Below are 20471 nucleotides of genomic sequence, written 5' to 3'. Positions count from 1 at the left end.
AAATGCCCAGGCTCCAAGCCATCTGGCATGGTATTCAGTCACCAAATAATTCCCATTGGCTGAACCAGTTGCCATGGCTATACATTGGTTGACCTTGTTACCATGTCCTATTCCAGCCTATCCCCAATGGCTGACCTGTTGTTAGGTCCTATTCCAGTTCATGAATATTCTGACACAATATCTATTAGCCTTGATGTCACTGCGACTGTCTCTGAAGGCCATACACTGGGAGAATGTTTGTCTTCTTTGGCCACTGTGAGAACTGTTGTTCTAGATAAGTTAAGGATCATATCTGGTAGAGCATTGTTACATTCTTTTCTTATTATTGGAATCTCTACTATGTTTATTTCTTGCTTCCCTCCAATGGCTCACACTTTGGATACCACTGACCATGACATTATTTAGCACTTTCTTTTACAACTTTTCAGGAATTCTACCATTTACATCCAGAAGGAGACAACTACTCTTCTTATTTTCCTAAAGGGTTTCATCTTCTGTCTCAAGCTATTCAACCTCTAGATGAAACTTCCGAGAAAGATCATTCCGAGTTTTGAAGTGTTATATCAGTGTGGATGGAACTTACCTGTACTGTTCCTTATCATCTAGTTCCAAGGAAATAATAGATACCCTTGAAAAAATTTTACATTCCGTAACAGACTAGATGGGAGAAAACAAGCTAAAATGAATTAAAATGAATTCAGCTGTTTTGGGTGTAGTTGAATGCATCCTCAAAAAGAAAGTCACTAGTCTTTTCTCCTTAAGTAAAGAGAGTTAATATGCTAACGTTTAAAGTGTCCATTTTAAGTTTCTGGAGACCCAGTTTCAAGTTCACCCTACAGCCATGGAAGTATATTGAGTGACTTTGGTCCAATTACTCTCTCTAAGTCCAATCTGTTTCATAAGGCTGTTCTTGTGGGGGGAAATGCATATGAGGATGCAATAGTCGCCCCTTTGAGGTAGTCCAGACCAGTAGTGGGATTCAATTTTTTTTACTACCGGTTCTGTGGGCGTGGCTTGGTGGGCGTGGCAACGAAAGGATACGGTAAAATCTCCATTCCCTCCCCACTCCAGGGGAAGGTTACTGCAAAATCCCCATTCCCTCCCGATCAGCTGGGACTCGGGAGGCAGAGAATAAATGGGAGCGAGGCCAGTCAGAGTGGTATTTACCGGTTCTCTGAACGACTCAAGATTTCTGCTACTGGTTCTCCAGAACTGGGCAGAACCTACTGAATACCACCTCTGGTCCAGACCAAAAACATAAACCATAAGTAATAACACTGTCTTTATTGCAAGGTTATATTAACAGAATCCTACAAGTCTGAATGTATTTCTCTTCTTCTTTATTTTGACTTTCCAGAAAATTAGGGAGAGTCTCTTTTGAGATATTTCTCTTACCCTTTTTCTTTTTTGTGGGCTGAGATACCTTTTGCATGATGGTTGTCTAAGCCATGGCTTCCCTGTCTCCCAACGTCATTCCCACATACCATTACACTTATAAACACTTATTTGAGCATCTAGAGGAAAGGTAGGATATAATTCTAATCACTAAATAATTGAATACATGGATGCATTATTCATCCTGGAATCTTTACACTAATCTTAAATATTCTGGATCCCATTATGCTTTTTTGCAGCATTTGTTGGCATTATTTGAATTTTGTTCCCTTGGTAAAAGTGCAAAGTGAGCGCCCTGGATTTATCATTGTGCCTATTTCACAAGCCTAGGAGACTTTCCCAAACGCTGAGCTGATAAAAAATCCAAGTGAAGGAAAAATGCCAAACCTCTTGATTAATGACCAAGCCCTGAGTTATGGATTAACCTGAAAGCCCAATAATACAGATTTCCCTTTTACTGACAAGTTACCTCAGCAATAGCGATGGGATTGATTTTCACATGAATATGCCTAGAATTGTAGCCATAAAGCTAGGCATTCTGTCTCTTGCTGAGATATTAATAAAAAGAACTTGTGATGGAAAGTTACAGAAATTTTTGCTGCAGATCAAACTAGGTTCAGAGAAGGAGGTCTAGCAAGTGTGTCTTATGTAATCCAACAGACAATGCAGACAGACATAACAGGAAGAAAATACATTACTCTGGAAGCAACACTATAAGATCATCTTCATATGATCACTCTACAGTACTCGGGCCTTTTGAGCCCTGAGCCATTAAAGTGGTGGGTGTATTATATATACAGTACTTCCAAAGTTTAAGCTACACTTGCCTTTGTTCAAATTTGAAAGTGCAGAAAGGGCAAGACTATGCATACTTAACTAATTTGTGCTGGTGTGTTCTACCCACTTCTTTTTCAGAAAAATGAAGAAATGATGGAATAAATGGGGGAGGAAGAGCAAACATCACAGACAGCCCTACCCTTTATATAGTGTCAAAACTTTCATGTTTCAAGGGGAAGGTGTTTTGGTTGTCTGAGAGTACAGGTGAAGTTTTTAATAGGAAAAAGAGAGCTTCCAGACTATTCTCTGCTTCAGAGATGTGTGAAACTCACCCAGAGTTTTGTTATTTTTTCCCCCACCAAAATGATTTGAAAGCTGTTTCTGCTATGGGGAAGGGAGTGTACTAAGAGCAAAAATGGGAGTAATTTGGCTCTCAGAGAGAGGTCTCCCATTCTCAACCCTATCCCTACCTTTCAGAGCAAAAGAAATGGGTGTTGTGGCCCACCAGCAGAACTGGCAGCAGAGGCAGACAGTGAGGAGGCTGGGGAGGAGCATGGGCCAGTCCTGGAGGCTGGGGAAGGCTCAGACAAGGGCTCTGCATCGGAGGCAGAGACAAGGCTGAGGCCATCTGGCAGTGATCAGGTGCCTACGGAGCTAGATAGCAGTATTGCAGAGGAATAGCTAGGGCCTGTTCCCAGTATGCGCATGCGCAGAGCTGCCAGAAGAAAAGAACAACTCAGAAATCAGGGTAGAGTTGGGAGTAAAGTCACAGGTGGATGGAAGGTGATTGGCCACTCCTGTAGGAAATAAAAGAGGAGCGAAAGGAGAATGGGCTTTTGCAGGAAACAATTTGTTCATTGTGGTCGTTAGATTCATTTCAGGAGTGTGAAGATCTGCCCATGAATCTCAGAGATTCTGTGCCAAGACTTTTCTTGCACAGCACCGCATTTGGAAAATATTTACATGGCAGCTTTCCAAGATACATAAGGTCTTTAGTCTATAAATATTCCTTTGAAAGACTGTTTGCCAGATGTTGGTGAATGTGAATGAGAGGAATTCACATTTGTTTAATAAAAGGGGGTTTGTCAGGACCAGGACTCTGCCTCGTGCTTTTTGGGGAAGCCAGATCAGAACAATGGGTTGGATAGAGTGGCCATATCTCATCTGTACATCATTGGATCGCTGGAAGTCTCTCATGGCCCTCAAGTTAAGGATGATAAGGTTCATCTATCAACTCTTAAGATTTCATCCCTCTTGCATTCAAGTCATGAGAGGTCTTTTTAGCTTGATTTTGGTGGGAGCAGGGGGGAGTGAGAGCGTATAGCACATAGGTGGAAGATTGCCTGACATTATAATCCTCTATTGCAGGGTGTCAAACTCACGTCAGGACGGCATCGTCATGTGGCGTATCAGGACTCCCCCCCCCCTTGGCTAAACTGGGCGTGGGCATGGCCAGCATGTGACACATCCGGTCTGCAGGCTGGGAGTTTGACAGCCCCGTCTATTGGCTTCCATCATTAAGTTCATTTAGCTCTAAGTGTTGCAGGATGGAGGCTTCCTTTAAAGGCTGATTGCTCCTTTCAGCACATGAAGTGATGATTTCATGCTCCTAAGCTGTGCACTAATTGTGTTTACCTATCACTGTTGATTTGCATGTTCACTGAACTTCAAACTTGCTGAAATTCTTTTGAGCTTGTTCAGAGATCAATGAAGGTAAGGTCTGTGAATCACACTGAAGAAATCACACTGCCACAATTTTTAAAACAAGATTTATTGATATGAAAAGTCAACTTCTTTGAATATTTCAGGAGTGCTTGCTTGCTCAAAAACTTTTTATTAAGGCTTATTGTAAGATAAAGCCACAAAAAGGAAGAAAAGCCAGAAAGTTAAGAGAAAGAAAAGTGCAAAGAGAAAAAGAGTAAGAAAAAAAAATAGTGGCAACTTCTAACTTTGTTCAGTGCAGTAGAGTACAAAAAATAAAGAATTGCAACTTTCAACCTTTTGCCTCACATTTCTCAACATGTCAAGCCATTTCTATAACATAAAATCATACTAAATCATTAAAACCTAAAATCAAAGTTTCAGTGATTTCGGTTTCAACCAAAAAGTCTAGAAGCGGAATATTTCAGGATTGTTACAAAAAATCCATCAGCCCAACATCTGTCTCTTTATTTTAGTAAGACAAGATGAAAGGGGGGTGGATTATGACAGGTGTCCAGAACTAACCATCTGCCAGGCAGAATGCAGCTCACTAAACACTTAGCCTGCCTGCCAAACGCTAACATCATTACAGTTGTTGTTAGCTAGTCAAAATTTCCTCTATCCCTTAGTGCAGAAGTACTGAACTTAAATTCCTGGGATTGCACTGCACGTGGCCTGCAGAAGTGGAAATGATCAAATATACTGTATAACTAAAAGTAGTTATATTAACAGCATCTAATCTGCAAACAAAATAAAACTTAATTAGTTTTGAGGACTTTAAATCAGCTATTATTTTTTGGAGTGTGACCTCTAGCCTATCATTGATAGGCCAAAAGGGATTCTTGGTTAGAAAACATGGAGTATTTTTTTTTCCTACTGGGCTGCTCTAAACAATAAAATGCATGCAAACTGTTTTTTCCATGTATTGTTTAACAGAAAGAGATATTTTGCTAATTTCAATAGCATTCTTGTCTCTATTTGTCTGCCTCTTCATGGTTAATCACATTGTCCACCGAGTTCTATTATCAATGGCATTCATTATTGTGAAATTTGTTGCGTAAGACAAGGTCTTATGCTAATTACACTGACATTGTCTCCATTGCATCTGAGGATGCCAGCCTCGCATTCCGTCATAGTCTGTTGTTCTGGACTTCCATTCACATTGACACAAATGCTTGTTCCAGTTTCGCTGCATTGTCCAGCTTCTCTGCATGTGCACGTATTGGTGGACTCTAAATAACGAACAATTGCAAAGTAGGAGGTTAATGCAATGAAAACACAAAATCAGACCTGTAGTACATAAGCCAACCTAACCAACTGATTAGGTGAGAGTTACAAAAAAGGTCAAATTAATATGTTTATGGTTTGAAAGATGTATCGGGAGTTTTCACCGACTCTAGAGTATTCTTCCAGGCAAGGGTAACCACCAGGGGTGGGTTCCGGAAGGCACTACTTCTGGTTCACTCCTGGGCATAGGCGCACACATGCGTGTTTGATGCACACTGTACATGCATGCGCAGTGCAATAAAAAAAATTCTGCGCATAAGCAAAAAACAAAATGGCGGCACCCATGGTGCCACCTGAAGAACCAGTTTGGGGGTATGGCAGGCCTGGGTCGCTGCTGGTTTCAGTGACCCAGGCTGCCAAACCACTACCAGTTCAGCCAAATTGGTCCAAACTGGTAGGAACCCACCTCTGGTAATCACAGTGTATGGTCAGAAAAAGTTGAGCTGGTGGCCAGCATGATGTGATCAAAGCTCCAGCTATTTGTGTGTGTGTGTGTGTGTGTGAAATGTTTATATATCTGCAACACACATAAAAACAGATGTTTTGATCATACTGTTGTAGCTACCAGCTTGATTTTTCTGATGATACCCTGCAGATACATGGCTTCCAGGATACAACAAGAAGTAGCAATAGATGTAACAGTAAACTTTGTGTGTACATGTCTGTGGTTGAATCTTGGTGACTGGCCGGACAAATTCATGCAGTTTTCTTGGTGAGATTTTAACAGCGGTTTGCCATTGTCTGTTTTTTAAAACTGAGAGAGAGAGAGTGTGACCGGCTTAACATCACCAACTGGATTTGTGCCTAAAGCAGGACTACCATCGTCTCCTGGTTTCTAGCTTAGTATTTTAATCACTAGATCAAACTGGGTTCTGTAAACTATTGCTTCACTTTAATTCCTTCCTCTGCTCTTTACATTAATAATAACCCTTAATTTTCCCTCTGAAGGGCATAATGGGAAATGGGAGAAATTTTTGAGAAAATCCGAAGGGACAAAAAATCCCTCAAGGTTCAGTGTGTGTGTATGTGTGTGTGTGTGTGTGAGAGAGAGAGAGGGTGCTGTATTCCTCGACTTACGACCGGGGATTCCCTGCCTGACAGCCAGCAACAGCCAAGCCGCGCCTGATTGGCTAAGACGCGGCTTGGCTGAAGAGCGGGCTGTTTCTCTTTCCTCATTGGTTTCCCTGCTTGACAGCTCCGTATAAATAGCTGTCAAGCAGGGGAACGAGGCTTCTCTCCTGTATTTGCTTGTTACAAGCCTGTTACAATTAAAGCCTTTGAATTCACCTCATGGCGTCTGTCTACTTCCTCGCCTATTTAACACTGGCGACGAAGATGGGATCAGGCGGCCGCTGACCTACCACGCTGACCACCTCGATAGGCGAGACCGGACAACAATTTTATTTTTTTCCCTACTCCTTGTGTTCCAATTCTGAGGTGCTGGGATGGCATCAATGCCTCCGTTCACACCGTTTGGCACTGCCGGGGAGTCTTGGGACGCCTTTCTAAGGCGGGAGGGAGGGAGAGGGAGAGAGAGGAAGAGGGAGGGGGAGAGGGAGGGAGGGAGGGAGGGAGGGAGGGAGGGAGGGAGGGAGAGAGAGAGAGAGAGAGAGAGAGAGAGAGAGAGAGAGAGAGAGAGAATGAATAATCCCCCTGACTCTTTATCAGAGACAGAGACAGATTTAACTTTTGGAAGTAAAGAAAAATCTCTTACCATCACAATTCTCCCACAACTGACAGGATTCACAACTTCTCTCAGATAAGGTAGGGGCTCTGCAGTTTTCTTCACCTGCTAAAAGGTATTGCCTGCCCCTACATTCGAGGGTGTGTAACTTGCAAATGGTTAGCCACAGGCTCCTCTGAGTTTTGGGGTCAGTAGCGCACACATCCAGGGAAGAGCTGGAAAGGGGGGAAAAATAACTCCAGCAAATTGGCCACAATGTTCTTCTGACTTTTAACAGCAGGAACACATTGTCTGAATCCTCCAGGCTGCACAAAGTCCTTGAAAGCCTGGGATGCAACCTCCAAATTCCCTGCTGCCAAATTGTAATTCTTAATATGTGAGGAGTGTATTACACAATTGGAGTTTAATCAAGAGTTTAATCTCCACTCTTGGAGTGGAGTTCACTTCAAGTTAAGTGAATTGTCTTTAATATCAGTAAGCTGCATATATTCATTAATTAGTATGATGTCCTCAATCTCCAAATAGATTGGAATAGAAATAGAATAGAATAACAGAATTGGACGGCACCTTGGAGGTCTTCTAGTCCAACCCCCTGCCTAGGCAGGAAACCCTACACCACTTCAGACAAATGTTTGTCCAATCTCTTCTTACAAACTTCCAGTTTTGGAGCATTTTCAACTTCTGGAGGCAAGTTGTTCCACTGATTAATTGTTCTAAATGTCAGGAAATTTCTCCTTAGTTCTAGGTTGCTTTTCTTGTTGATTAGTCTCCAGTCCACCCATTACTTCTTGTCCTATATTTTCCAACTTTGCAGTGGAATTCAAAGGCAAGTCCTAATGTAGCCTGAGGCTGGAATCTGTCAACAGTCTAAGAACAAGACTGCCTTCCAGTATATATAAGAGAAAGAAGGACTAGGAGAGACATGATAGCAGTGTTCCAATATCTCAGGGGTTGCCACAAAGAAGAGGGAATCAAACTATTCTCCAAGGCACCTGAGGGTAGAACAAGAAGCAATGGGTGGAAACTAATCAAGGAGAGAAGCAACTTAGAACTGAGGAGAAATTTCCTGACAGTTCGAACAATTAATCAGTGGAACAGCTTGCCTCCAGAAGTTGTGAATGCCCCAACACTGGAAGTCTTTAAGAAGATGTTGGATAGCCATTTGTCTGAAACGGTATCGGGTTTCCTGCCTAGGCAGGGGGTTGGACTAGAAGACCTCCAAGGTCACTTCCAACTCTACTATTGTATTATTGTATATCCTGGATCCAGATGAGGGCAGTGGGTGAAGCTCTACTTCTCCTAAAACCCCACTTCTCCCGTAAGTTCTTCACGGTCACTGTTTTGGTAGGAGAGGAAGGGTAATGGTAATAACTTCTTCAAATCAACCTCGTCTCATCTTGTGTCAAAAATCCAGGAACTAGAAGTGGAAATTATTAATTTAAATTTATTTATTTTTTAAAAAAAACATATTTTAAAAATATGTCTAAAAAACATAACTTTATATAGTTTTAGCACAGTGCCAGGCCATGCTAATGGCAGGGATATGCCAGCAATTCATTCTGTGTGCATGTTGGTCCCTGTGGGAAAAGAGGATAGTTGCTTGAATAATGCCACATTCACAGTAAATATCCTTGTCAAGGAAAAGACTGTGGGGTCTTTAATTCTAGCCAAACCAATGTGTAGTCTATTTAAACATCTCCAAGCCATCTACTTCTCCGCCAAACCTCCAGGCAACTCCTCAAGTGCAAAGATGGTATTCAGCTGTTTCAGACCGGTTCACCCAAGCCGGTAGTGGAAATTGTGGGTGGGTCCACCACCCATCCACCCATCCACCATGGCTCTATGCCATGCTATTTAGGCACATTTTCAAGCCAAAGCACAGGTGTAGAAGGCCGAATGCATTGTGCGAGCGAAGTGAGAGCACATGAATGAATGCTCACATTTGCGAACCGGTAGGTGAATACCAGCCCTGCTCAAGCAGTTCTATCCAACTATGAAGATAACTTCGTTTTTTGCAAATGTAGTTCAAGGATTGTTTCTCAAAAGCTTTTCAATTCACCCAGGATTCACACATTTAGAAATTCAATTGAACAGAAATGGAAAATCTGTTAAATCCACTCACCTGCATTCGTTTGGCAACTTACACACACACCGAGTCTCAAAAACTCTCTCCCAGGGTTGGCACTGAATCACTGTTGGATGGGTCACTGGAGGGGCAACTGAAATGAAAGTAGAAGTATAGCAACGCTAGAAGAAAAGGGGAAGCCAAAGAAAACACTCCCAGCACAGCCTCAGGAGTTTCTCTGGGCCAATTTTGAATAAGGGATATGACACTTTAATGACAAAATTAGGGTTTACCTTTTAGAACTGGTGCAGCTTTATGGCTATTGAGAGCCCAACTAAATAACCACTGTGCTTGAAATAACTTCATTAAATGTTCTCTAGATGCAATTGTTTAATGGCTATGCAGTAATAGGAAGGTTTAAACCACAGGTGTCCAATTTTGGCAACTTTAAGACATATTGAATTCTGCCAGAATTCCCCAGGCTGGATGGGGAATTTGGGGAGTTGAATAACAATAGCAACAGCACTTAGACTTATACACCACTTCACAGTGCTTTATAGGCCTCTCTAAGTGGTTTACAGAGTCAGCCTATTGCTCCCAACAAGCTGAGTACTCATTTTACCGACCTCGGAAGGATGGAAGGCTGAGTCAACCTTGAGCCTGATGAGATTTGAACTGCCAAACTGCTGGCAATCAGCAGTCAGCAGAAGTAGCCTGCAGTACTGCATTCTAACCACTATGCCACTACAGCTCTTAAAATTGTCAAGGTTTGACACCATTGGTTTAAACTATTCCTCTTTAATCATGATTAAAATAAAAATTATGCTCCTCCATCCTCTGCAATTCAACTATCCCATTTTAATATTTGCATTTTAGGCTATGCTGTCATTTTATACGTGTGTGTGTGTGTGCACGTGCGTGTCTGTGTGTGTGTTCAGCATAATTCTGGAATGCCTTGAGCTATTTCAACTAAACTTGGTACACAGATGACTTACTCCCTGGGGAAAATACTGTGGGGGATATGACACCCTTAACACCCCTCAGGGTGTGTATTCTGTTAAGATACAGTCTGTTGTGCCATACTGGCTTCTACCGTACAGCACAGTGGAGTTGCCATGGTAAAGGCTTCATAGGACTCCACAAGGGGGCTTGCTCTGGTAACGGGGAAAATCCAACCTTAGAAATTATGTTTGGTCTGGACATTTTGCCCCTATAAATAAATACGACAAGTTATCGGCTAGTATAAAATAACTGTTATATTTTTTGGCTCCTTTTCAGTCTTCTGAAACCCAGCTTCCTATCACTGGATGAGAATGGGGATTAAAACCAAACTTTAGGCTGCAAATTGGCTCATTAGAAGCAATCCTTTAATGGAATGCAATTATTGCACTCCTGGAGGGTGCACATGACCTTAAAGAAAAATCCATTGATATAAACTTCATTGATCTTAATGTAAAATTACCAGGAATATAAAATACAAATACTAAAATTTAAGAATTGATTTTAAGACAAGCAGTTCTTGGATCAGGGCTGACGTAAGGCATTTTGCTACCAGAGACAAAAAGAGGATTTCATGTATAACACTTTGCTGGACCAGCAACTGGATTAAGAACAACTTTTGTGTCTCTACCACCTCTGAAGATACCAACTAGCTTAGGAGGCAGAGATGATGATGATGGTAGCATCTATCAAACTGATGCTATTTTTTAACCATTTAGAACTGACACGTACCTTGTTTTCTGCAATGGATTTCAGTAAAGTCAGGAGACCATTTCAGACTAGGTTCACATAGAAGAAGAGCTGATCCTACTAGCTGCATGTCGTTTGGGCATGACAGCTGAATTTTCTCTCCAATCTGATAGGAAGGCTTCAGTGGATTTCCTCTTAGTCCCCCTTCAAACCTTGGAAAAAGACAAGCCGTTTCTAAGAAAAAAGAAAGAGGCAAAGACACAAATATTTTCAATTTCTGTTTTCTATTTTCCTAAGACAATAGCCCTTACCTTTTTCAGCTGCGTCTTGAGACGGAATCAGAAAATAACCGAAGTGATATGAGTGTGTTTTATAAATTGTATGCACTGTACATCTCTTTTCTCTGCTTTTTTTCTTCTATCTAATTCCTCCCTCTCCCCCTATTTTCTATCTGCTCCTTGCAGAGCACCGCAACGTACTCATTAATTGACTCGCCCTCTTTCTGGTTTCTGATGTTAAATTCATGCCAGCGAATGTGCTTGGACAGCTTGGGTGCATAGTGGGTCCTCAGTGTCTGCTGAAGCACGGACCAGGCAACTGATTGCAGCGGTGTCGGCTCAGAGAGGTCTTTCGCCATCTCAAATACTTTCCGGCCACAGTATCCGAGGAACATGTTCTTCTTGTGGCCTTCAGAAAAGCCCATGAAGTCATTTGCCTCGAGGAAGCAGTCAAACCATAGCATGTACGAGTCCCAGTGCTCGGTGACTGGGTCATACGGAGTCCGTGGGGCGTGCATGGCCATTTTGTGTTCAGAGGGCATTTTGAGTTTGCCGCTCAAAAATGGCTGCTCGAAGCCACGCTGCGCTCTGGGCTGGATGTACTTGCTGGATTGCTACGCTCTTTCGGTTCGCCTAGTTGCCTTCCAATTCCACCTTCGTCACCAGTGTTAGATTGGGTAATGGATAGGCACACACAGGCTTAACGGTAACAACAGCTCTTTATTAAGTACAAAAAGTGAGAAGAATCCAGCGAAGGTTGAGTCTGACAGCGGCCCTTTTATAGGGAGCTGTCAGACCCTTCAACCAATAGGATTGAGCTGTCAGACCCTCTGTCCCTCCGGAACAGAGGACCTTGGTGGAAACCACTGAAGTTAGAGCAAGTATCTAACAGTTCCTATATCTCAGGGGCTGCCACAAAGAAGATGGGTTCAAGCTATTATCCAAAGCACTTGAGACCGGGAATGAAATTCAGCAGGCTCTAACAAGTTCTGAAGAACCGGTAGCGGAAAATTTGAGAAGTTTGGAGAACTGGCAAATACTACCTCTGGCTGGCACCCAGATTTTGCAATATCCTTTCCGCAGGAGTGGGGACGAATGGAGATTTTGCAATATCCTTCCCCTACTACGCCCACTAGGCCACGCCCACAAAACCTGTAGTAATTTTTTAAAAATTTCACCACTGACTTGAGGGTAGGACAAGAAGCAATGGGTGGAAACTAATCAGGGAGAAAAGCAACCTAGAACTAAGGAGAAATTTCCTGATAATAAGAACAATTAACCAGTGGAACAACTTGCCTCCAGAAGTTTTTAAGAAGACATTGGATAACCATTTGTCACATTGGGGAAAGCTGGATAAGGACAGAATATTCTTCTTTTCTTTGAATTATATAATATTTGAGTAACCAGGTTTTTTTTTTAAAGAGATAAAAATAGATTTATTGGGAGACAAAAAATCCTAGTGCATGAGCATGGTACATGATGAACATAAAACAAAGCTTTTGTGTAATGTGCAATTTAAAGGGAAATCGTTTACCTCTGCACATATGAAAAACACAGAAGGATAAATATTACGGCTACATCCTTTGATAAAACAATGCATAATGGTATAGTTTTGTATAGATACTTTAGTATGTGGGAAATTTAGCTTCATAATAAGAAATCTTTAAAATGGTGAAGCATAAAGAAAAAGGTGACAGTTGTTTTCAGAATCATTATGATTATATATAATTATTTCTCTGGAGTGAAATAAAATGATAAGTGTGGGAAAACAATATGTATTACCCACCTTTTTCCTTCTTTAGGACAGAGGTAGGAAGAAACTTGTCACAGAGAAGGAGGAGGAGGAGGAGGAGGAGGAGGAGGAGGAGGAGGAGGAGGAGGAGGAGGAGGAGGAGGAGGAGGAGGAGGAGGAGGAGGAGGAGGAGGAGGAGGAGGAGGAAAGAATTGCTGAGGACAACCACAAAGAGAGAAAAAAGAAGAATGCTAATATGATTTTGGCAGAAAGGGGAAGAAAAAGATCGAAGGCAAAAAGGAGATAATTATTATATCAATTGTTGGGAATGTTAACGTTTAGACAACCATTAAGGCCTCCACTTAACATAACCTTCCCTTCCTAGGGCATACCCTTCTTATATGAGAATCTGTATTTTATTATTTTATTTTATTATTATTTTATTATTATTATTTTAGGGGGGCTTAGTGCTTTCTGAGCTGAGCTATTTTCTTGAAGACATTTCAGTACCCTAGGGAACATCATCACTATCATGTCTGCAAGAAAACAAGCAAGCTCAGAGATCACAAAGGATCTTTCGTTTCAAACCTGAGCTTCTCCTTTATTGGTATTTTATAATTTATTTTATTTAATATTTTAGTACTGCTCATTTCACTCTCAGAGTGACTCTATCCTAGAGTGACTATGTCCTGTATCATGACATGGAAAAAGTGAATAGGAGTGTATTTTATTTTCTTCCTTTTTCAAAATACTATTGGTGTGTGGGTGTGGGTGTGTGTCTATGTGTGCACATGTGTGTTTGTGTCTGAATCAATCTTGACTTCTAGTTTTCCTTTGCTTCCTTCCTAGGGCTGAGAGGGAGAGTGAACTGGGCCAAAACAATCCAGTTGATTTTTGAGCCTAGGGCTTTCTCCTGCTTTCTAATCTGGAAATTTAATTACTACAACAACTGGCTCTAAAGTTAATGCTAATGATGGGAAATTAGAGAAAGACAAAAAGAAGTACTTCTTTACTAGTACATACTTAAAACTGTGGATCTAGACCAGGGGTGTCAAACTCAAGGCCCGGGGCTGGATCCGGCCCGCAGGGTATTTAGATCTGGCCAGCAGGAACAGCGAAGGACTGTGTTGCTTCTGCCAGAGAAAATGGGATCCCAAACTCTGTTTCCGGCTGCCACAGCCTCCTGCAGTCCTCTGCCAGTGAAAATGGAGCTTGGGAGTCCATTTTCTCTGGCAGAGGGTTGCAGGAATCCGTGGCAGCCGAAAACGGAGCTTGGGAGCCTGTTTTCACTGGCAGAATGCTCGGGCCACCATGGGTACTGACAGGAGTGATATTGAGCTGGCCACACCCACCCTGTACACCCCTCCGCCCGAGGTCAAACACAACCCTGATGGGGCCCTCAATGAAATCGAGTTTGACACCACTGATCTAGGGAATTTCCTTTCCTATCAACAACTGACAAGTGGATGAGAAAATCCAGTGAAGTCAATACCCTAATGCAATGCTTCTCAATTGCAATAGTTTGTAAATTGTGTGAATTTCAACGCTGTCTGGGAAATTCTGGGAATTGAAGCTGTGGACATTGAGAAACACTGTTCTAATGGATGTCAACAAAAGTTGCTTCTTCCAGCTGAAAGGGCTTATCCCTCCCAATACCAATCTTTAGGGAATACCACCAAAGTAGTGATATCATATTTTTATCCTACTTACAGTCGTTCTAAAGTTATCTCTTTGGCCATTTTGGGAATAGATATAGGACTAAACAGACTTTTGGTCTGTTTTAGCAGCAATTCTCTGCTATTCGTATACATACTCTGGCAGCTGATTGCTCCAATAGTCCATGTCAAGCCTTCAGCACAGGTAGCAACTGGGTTTCCTACAGTTACGTATCCAGTGTTGCAAGCGTAATGGATGCTTTTCCCCACAGGATAGAATGAATCAGCGTCCTAAGAAAAAAACAACAACCTTGAGAATCACTGAACAGAACAAACAAACAAATCTTTATATACAGAATATCCTTATGGAATATATCAGACAACACAACAGTAGTTTTTCTTTGGCTTAAGAATTTTTGAAATATCAATAAGAGTTGGAATGGAGGTTTTTTTTTTCTGGAGAACAATAATAAGACTACAAAAAAAAAACATTCTAGCAGTAGGATAGTCTCTGGACCTTTGGAGAAAATAGTTAGGAAGTCAAAAACATCTTGCCTATCTTCCAAAAAGAAGGAGAGAAGGAAGAAAAGAGAGAAAAATACTTCAGTGGGTTTAATGAAGTATGTCAAAGGATTGTGGCTCTTCTGTTCTAGCTGTCTTATCAAAGTGTCCTTCTAAAGGGGTTGAACAGTCACGCTACCAGGAAAATCAGAATGTTGCAATGTCAATGGACATCACATATGATGGGTTTTTTCCTGAATAAGTTAATGTAGGATAATCTAAATTAGACTTCTGTACCTGCACATAGATTCAGAATCCAAGGAATATTTTTCTATGACTTACTTACTTGAACATATCCATTTTCCAAGGCAGGTGGTGTTGGGCAGGATTCTCTGACAGTTCCAGACGTATCAAAGCAGTGTGGCTCAATTGTTCTATAAAGCAAAACATGATAGACTACATTTTACCAAATACTCTTCAAGATATTTGTCACCTTTCATTTCAAAATGCTCTATCATCTATCTATCTATCATCTATCTATCTATCTATCTATCTATCTATCTATCTATCTATCTATCTATCTATCTATTATCTATCTATCTATCTATTATCTATCTAACATCTATCTATCTATCTATCATCTATCTATCTATCTATCTATCTATCTATCTATCTATCTATCTATCTATCTATCTATCTATCTATCTATCTATCTAGGGTGATGGGATTAAGACATGACCCTCCAGGACATAATAGGATTATCTATCAGCAGAGCTCACCACAACCAAGCCCCTTCATTACATCACCCAGCAAGGCTCAATCAAAATTTGATTCAGACAAACATGATTCCACATGGGAGTCTGGCTGCAACCAATAGGATGCATGCCCTTGCCACAGGAACAGGAAGCTGAAGTTCAAAGCTCAAGAGAGGGTATAAATAACACTCACTCTCCCTCCATGTGGTCAGGTACCCAGGACTTCAAACCCATGTGACCCTTTTCACCATTAAACCATCCTTCCATGTTGCCAGTGTCTTTCTCCCTACTTGGAACTGAACCCAGATGGACATTTCTTCCAACCCCTCCCTCCCTACCTCCCTCCCCTCTCTCTACCTACCTACCTACCTACCTACCTACCTACCTACCTACCCACCCTCTAACACATTTCTACATTGCCCAGCTTACTTAAGTGACTCTGAATTGGTTTACAATAAAAAAAACATACTATAATATAAAAGTATAAACAAAAGGAGTTCAGACAAGCTTAAAAACAATATTAAAAATTTAGCTATTACAAAGTTGCAGAGGCGGAGGGAGCATCCTCATGTCACACCAACCACTGCCAGGGTTGCATGTCCCTCTTAGGTCCCCCATGTCAATTGACAGAACCAGGTCTTAACTCTCTTTCCGATGGCCGGAAGAGTGGGGGCGCACCTCGCCTCTGGAGATAAAATGTTCCAGCATGTGGGAGCATTGGCAGAGAAGACTCTAATTGAAGACACTATTTCACAAGATTATTCAACCTTGAGCATCATATTCATATTATTATCTTCTGCAGACTATAAATTGTATGGCTATACAAACATACATTATAGCATGTGTTGGAACGGGATCCGGAATCCACCACTGACACACGCACATCCTCTGCAATTGCTAATAATTTGAATATGTTTGATGCTGAATAGCCTTGTGTATGTGAATATGCACCATTGTCAAAAATAGATATTCATATGTTCATCTTAAATTGACCATCAATAGTATTCCTACCGAAAATGTTGCAACTCTTCATCCTCACACTGAGGGTTTTGAAAGTTTTCACCAATGCAAGATCTTCCACCACCCTGTGGAAAAGGATTATTACAACTCCGACTTCTGGATTTCCTTCCGTTAGTACATGGGCTCCAAGAAGACCAGCAGCTCCAGCCTCCATTAATGACTCCTGTAACATGAAAGAACCGTTGTAATTTAATTTGATGACCAGGGCTGGGATATCAGATATAAGACAGAGCATCCCTGATGCAAGCCCTTTAGTTCCCCATTTAAATACCTCCAGAACTCAAGTCTTCATTGTAGGGATATTTTTTTTAACAATGAATACTCCTATTTTCCCCTTCTTTTTTCTGAAATGTTTTGTTTTCATCTTTTATTGAACTTGGACTTTTCTTGACCTGGAACATCTGTCAGTACTTTATAGCAACTCCAACTAATGAAGAAGGAAGCACAGTAAGCCTGTGAACAGGAGCTCCTGTTTTCCTATTGAAAATGTACTGGTGACTCACTCCTTTTGTTTTTTTTGCTAAGCTTCTTCCTTTTGCAAGTGGGATTCAATTACCTCTAAACACTTGAGAAATTATTCTATGACCTTGTGCTACTTTAAGAGAGAACAGAAAAAGTTTGTTCTTCCTTGTCTACAAACTACATTGTATCATATATGTCTGTGTGTGTGTGTGTTGTGTGTGTGTGTGGGGTGTGTGTGTGTGTGTGTGTGTTGTATTTCTACTGATAAATAAATAAAGGGAGACTAGTATAGATCTATTTCGAGCTATTTAGCTCTCATCAGCTAGCCATACCCTTACTGGGATTTGAACCTGGGCTGTATTATATCTTAGGCAGGAGTCTTAGCCACTAAGCCGCAGGCTCGCCTCCTTATCAGTTGAGCCAGGGAAATAGGCATACCAGGGGTTGTAACACAAATACATACATACATACATACATACATACATACATAGATGTGTGTGTGTGTGTGTGTGTGTGTGTGTGTTACAACCCCTGGTATGCCCAATATAATACACACATATACATATTATACATATACATTTACATATACATACACATACACATACACACACACACACACACACACACACACACACACACACACACACACACACACACACACACACACACACACACACACACACACACACATATATATATATATATATATATATATATATATATATATATATATATATATATATATAATCTTTTACACCTCAGGTCCCAAAGCATCACGGTCAAACAATTCTTACTGTAACTGGTACATAGCCAAAATCAACCTCAATGAAATGTCCATTAACTGGTATTAAATCCATCCTCTGTAGTAATCAGGAAACACTTTTGTTTCAACTTCTGCTGGGTAAATACACATTTGTTTCCACTTTTCCTTGTAGAATGTGGTTTCAAGATTGCTCATTTGCTTTTCATAAATACAAAAGCAGAACTTGGTACCATACAGAACAGAGTGATGCTATTACTTCCCATATACTGGACATTATGATTCTACAAATGCACACCAAAGGTTGTGTTACACTTTTTAACAACTGTGCTTGTGATGTTATAGCTGCCTCATGTTCAGTTGGTGATCGGTGGATGTTGCACACTCTACACCAGGGATGAAATTCAGCAGGTTCTGGAGAACTGGTAGCAGAAATTTTGAGTAGTTCGGAGATCCAGCAAATATCACCTCTGGCTGGCCCCAGAGTGGGGTGGGAATGGGAAGTTTGCAGTATCCTTTCCCTGAAGTGTTTTGGGAATGGAGATTTTGCATTATCCTTCCCCTGCCATGCCCACCAAGCCACGCCCACAGAAACGGTAGTAAAAAAAAATTGAATTCAGCACTGCTCTACACTAGTCTCAACCTTAGCCACTTTAAGATGAGTGGACTTCAACTCCCAGAATTCCCTAGCTATGCTGACTAGGAATTCTGTGAGTTAATGCCCATTCATCTTAAAGTGACTGAAGTTGAGAAATACTGCTCAACACCAAACCCTTCCTTAGCTCTTTCCTACTGAAGGGCCTGGAAGCTAAATAACCATAGAACATTTATTGCTTGTCTAGAGGTATCTTAGAAACAACATTGAAAGTGTTCCAGTGTTTATTTGCTTGTTTCTGTTTTAGATTTCTTCCCATCATAATCAAAAGTCTTTCATCAGATTATACTTAGCAACAGAGTTCACATCATCATGATTTACCAGATTAATTAAATGTTTAGGATGTTCATTTAATAAGCATGTTGTGTAACAGAGCAGCGAGTGTGTACCACAAAGTTAGGAGACAGGAGATACTCATAGCTCTCTTTGTAATGTACATTACATTGTGCAAGGATTTATAATGCTCAGAAGGAACTCAGGAGAAAAAAGAGACCATCTTCTACGACTGAGCTTATACCAGAGGCTTCGCTCTCAATTTATTTCTCCTTAAATGCTCCAAAATATGAATTGATTCCTTTGCTGTCTAATATTAGGAATCTTCATCTTTAATTATCAGACCTGGCAGTCTTAGCAAAATTGGGACAGGCAATTTGGTCATTTAAGCAACGCGGTTGCTAAGTGAAACTGCAACTGGGTTTATAATTTACTTCCACTTTTCTTCGCTGTAATCTGAGGATTACAGCAGCAGCAGCAGGAATTGGAAGTGGAGTTGCTGTCACTAAGTGATGCAATTGTAAAATGCAATGTCACATGACCACACCAGTCCCGGTTGTTGTTGTAAGCCCATGATGCACAAATAGTTAAACAGGAAATGGTGGGAGTCCCAAGTAAGCAGCATGGGAGAGGGTGTTACTTTTACATCACCATCATTGCAAATAGTCATTGTAACAGGTAAATTACTAGATGAGGACTGCCTATATATAGATTCATTCTTATAAATGTAATGTATGTAAAACCTCATGAGCTGCTGCAAGTATGTTCCCATAATCACTGCTTTGCCTAGCCTGATATTACTTACAGTCAGAGAATAGCTCTTTTCCTATGTTTTATGTGATCATACAATTTCTATTTATGTGTTTGTGAAAGAAAAATTACAAATTTGAAAGAACAAAATGGGGAAAAAAATAAAATGCATCAGGGACAATAGGGCACTTATGCACACTCCCTTAGGAACCTCTTAAATATGGGATGAGGACCACTGAGGTTAATTAAGACTGTGAAAATTAGTAGCTGAAACCACTGAATCAGGCAAGATATTCAAGTCTTTGACAACTCGGTTGCAAAAATTGAACTTTTTTTTACAATCAAGTTTTATCTACTTTAAAAAAAAACTTACAATCAACTTTAAGGCACTTTACATTAATTTCCGTAGCAGCTCTGTAGAAATATTCCAAATTATAAAAAAAAGAGGAGCTTTTGTGTGTTACGCATCCCTGACTTCTACGAAGGAAGAACTACTTACCTGGCTGATCTTGCACAAGAGTTCCCAGTTCACAAGCTGCTCCAAAGGTATACGGTTTGCAAAAACACATGCACTGAGTTCCTTCCACAGCTGGCTGACCACCGTTTTGACATGGCTTGCACTTGCAGGGGTCATTCTCCATCAAATACTCTTCAATTGCCTTTTTCAGGTACAGTTTTTTGACCGAAGCACATGGGACTTCCTTCACCAACTCATAGAGTGGTGCCAGCTAAATAAAAGGCACACCATTAAGAATTCCACTATTCTGCCTGGATATGTCTGGTATACTTGAATTCTAAACTAAATCTACACAGATGGTATCACTTCATATTTGCATTAACATCCAAAGGACCTTATACAACTACATAAATTATGTATGTATGTATGTATGTATGTATGTATGTATGTATGTATGTATGTATGTATGTATTAATTTATGTAGTAAGTTACCTCATTGTAAATTGATTTCCTACCCCAAAACTTTAAACAGTAAATGTGATTTTAACAGCAACCTAAGTCCCTTCTGTGGTTCC

The 20471-nt window shown here is 40.8% G+C and overlaps 1 protein-coding gene across 1 annotated transcript in view; it reads right to left on the bottom strand.

The window, feature by feature from the left end:
* Positions 1-3927: 3927 nt before the first annotated feature.
* The window catches only part of C7 (complement C7), a 41462-nt gene continuing 24918 nt past the window's right edge, over positions 3928-20471 (bottom strand). Inside the window, exons 11-18 of the mRNA XM_081943602.1 lie at positions 19939-20167; positions 16531-16702; positions 15111-15198; positions 14422-14554; positions 10641-10832; positions 8967-9063; positions 6875-7059; positions 3928-5105 (exon numbers count right to left, since the gene is read on the bottom strand). Of these exons, the coding sequence (XP_081799728.1) occupies positions 4912-5105; positions 6875-7059; positions 8967-9063; positions 10641-10832; positions 14422-14554; positions 15111-15198; positions 16531-16702; positions 19939-20167 (1290 nt within the window). The 3' untranslated portion in view covers positions 3928-4911. The remainder of the gene's footprint in view (positions 5106-6874; positions 7060-8966; positions 9064-10640; positions 10833-14421; positions 14555-15110; positions 15199-16530; positions 16703-19938; positions 20168-20471) is intronic.

This window comes from Natrix helvetica (assembly GCF_964273705.1).
Source record: "Natrix helvetica genome assembly, chromosome: 2".
NCBI lineage: Eukaryota > Metazoa > Chordata > Lepidosauria > Squamata > Natricidae > Natrix > Natrix helvetica.
Note: the sequence above shows the minus strand (reverse complement) of the source record. Positions and strands in the feature narration are given on the sequence as shown.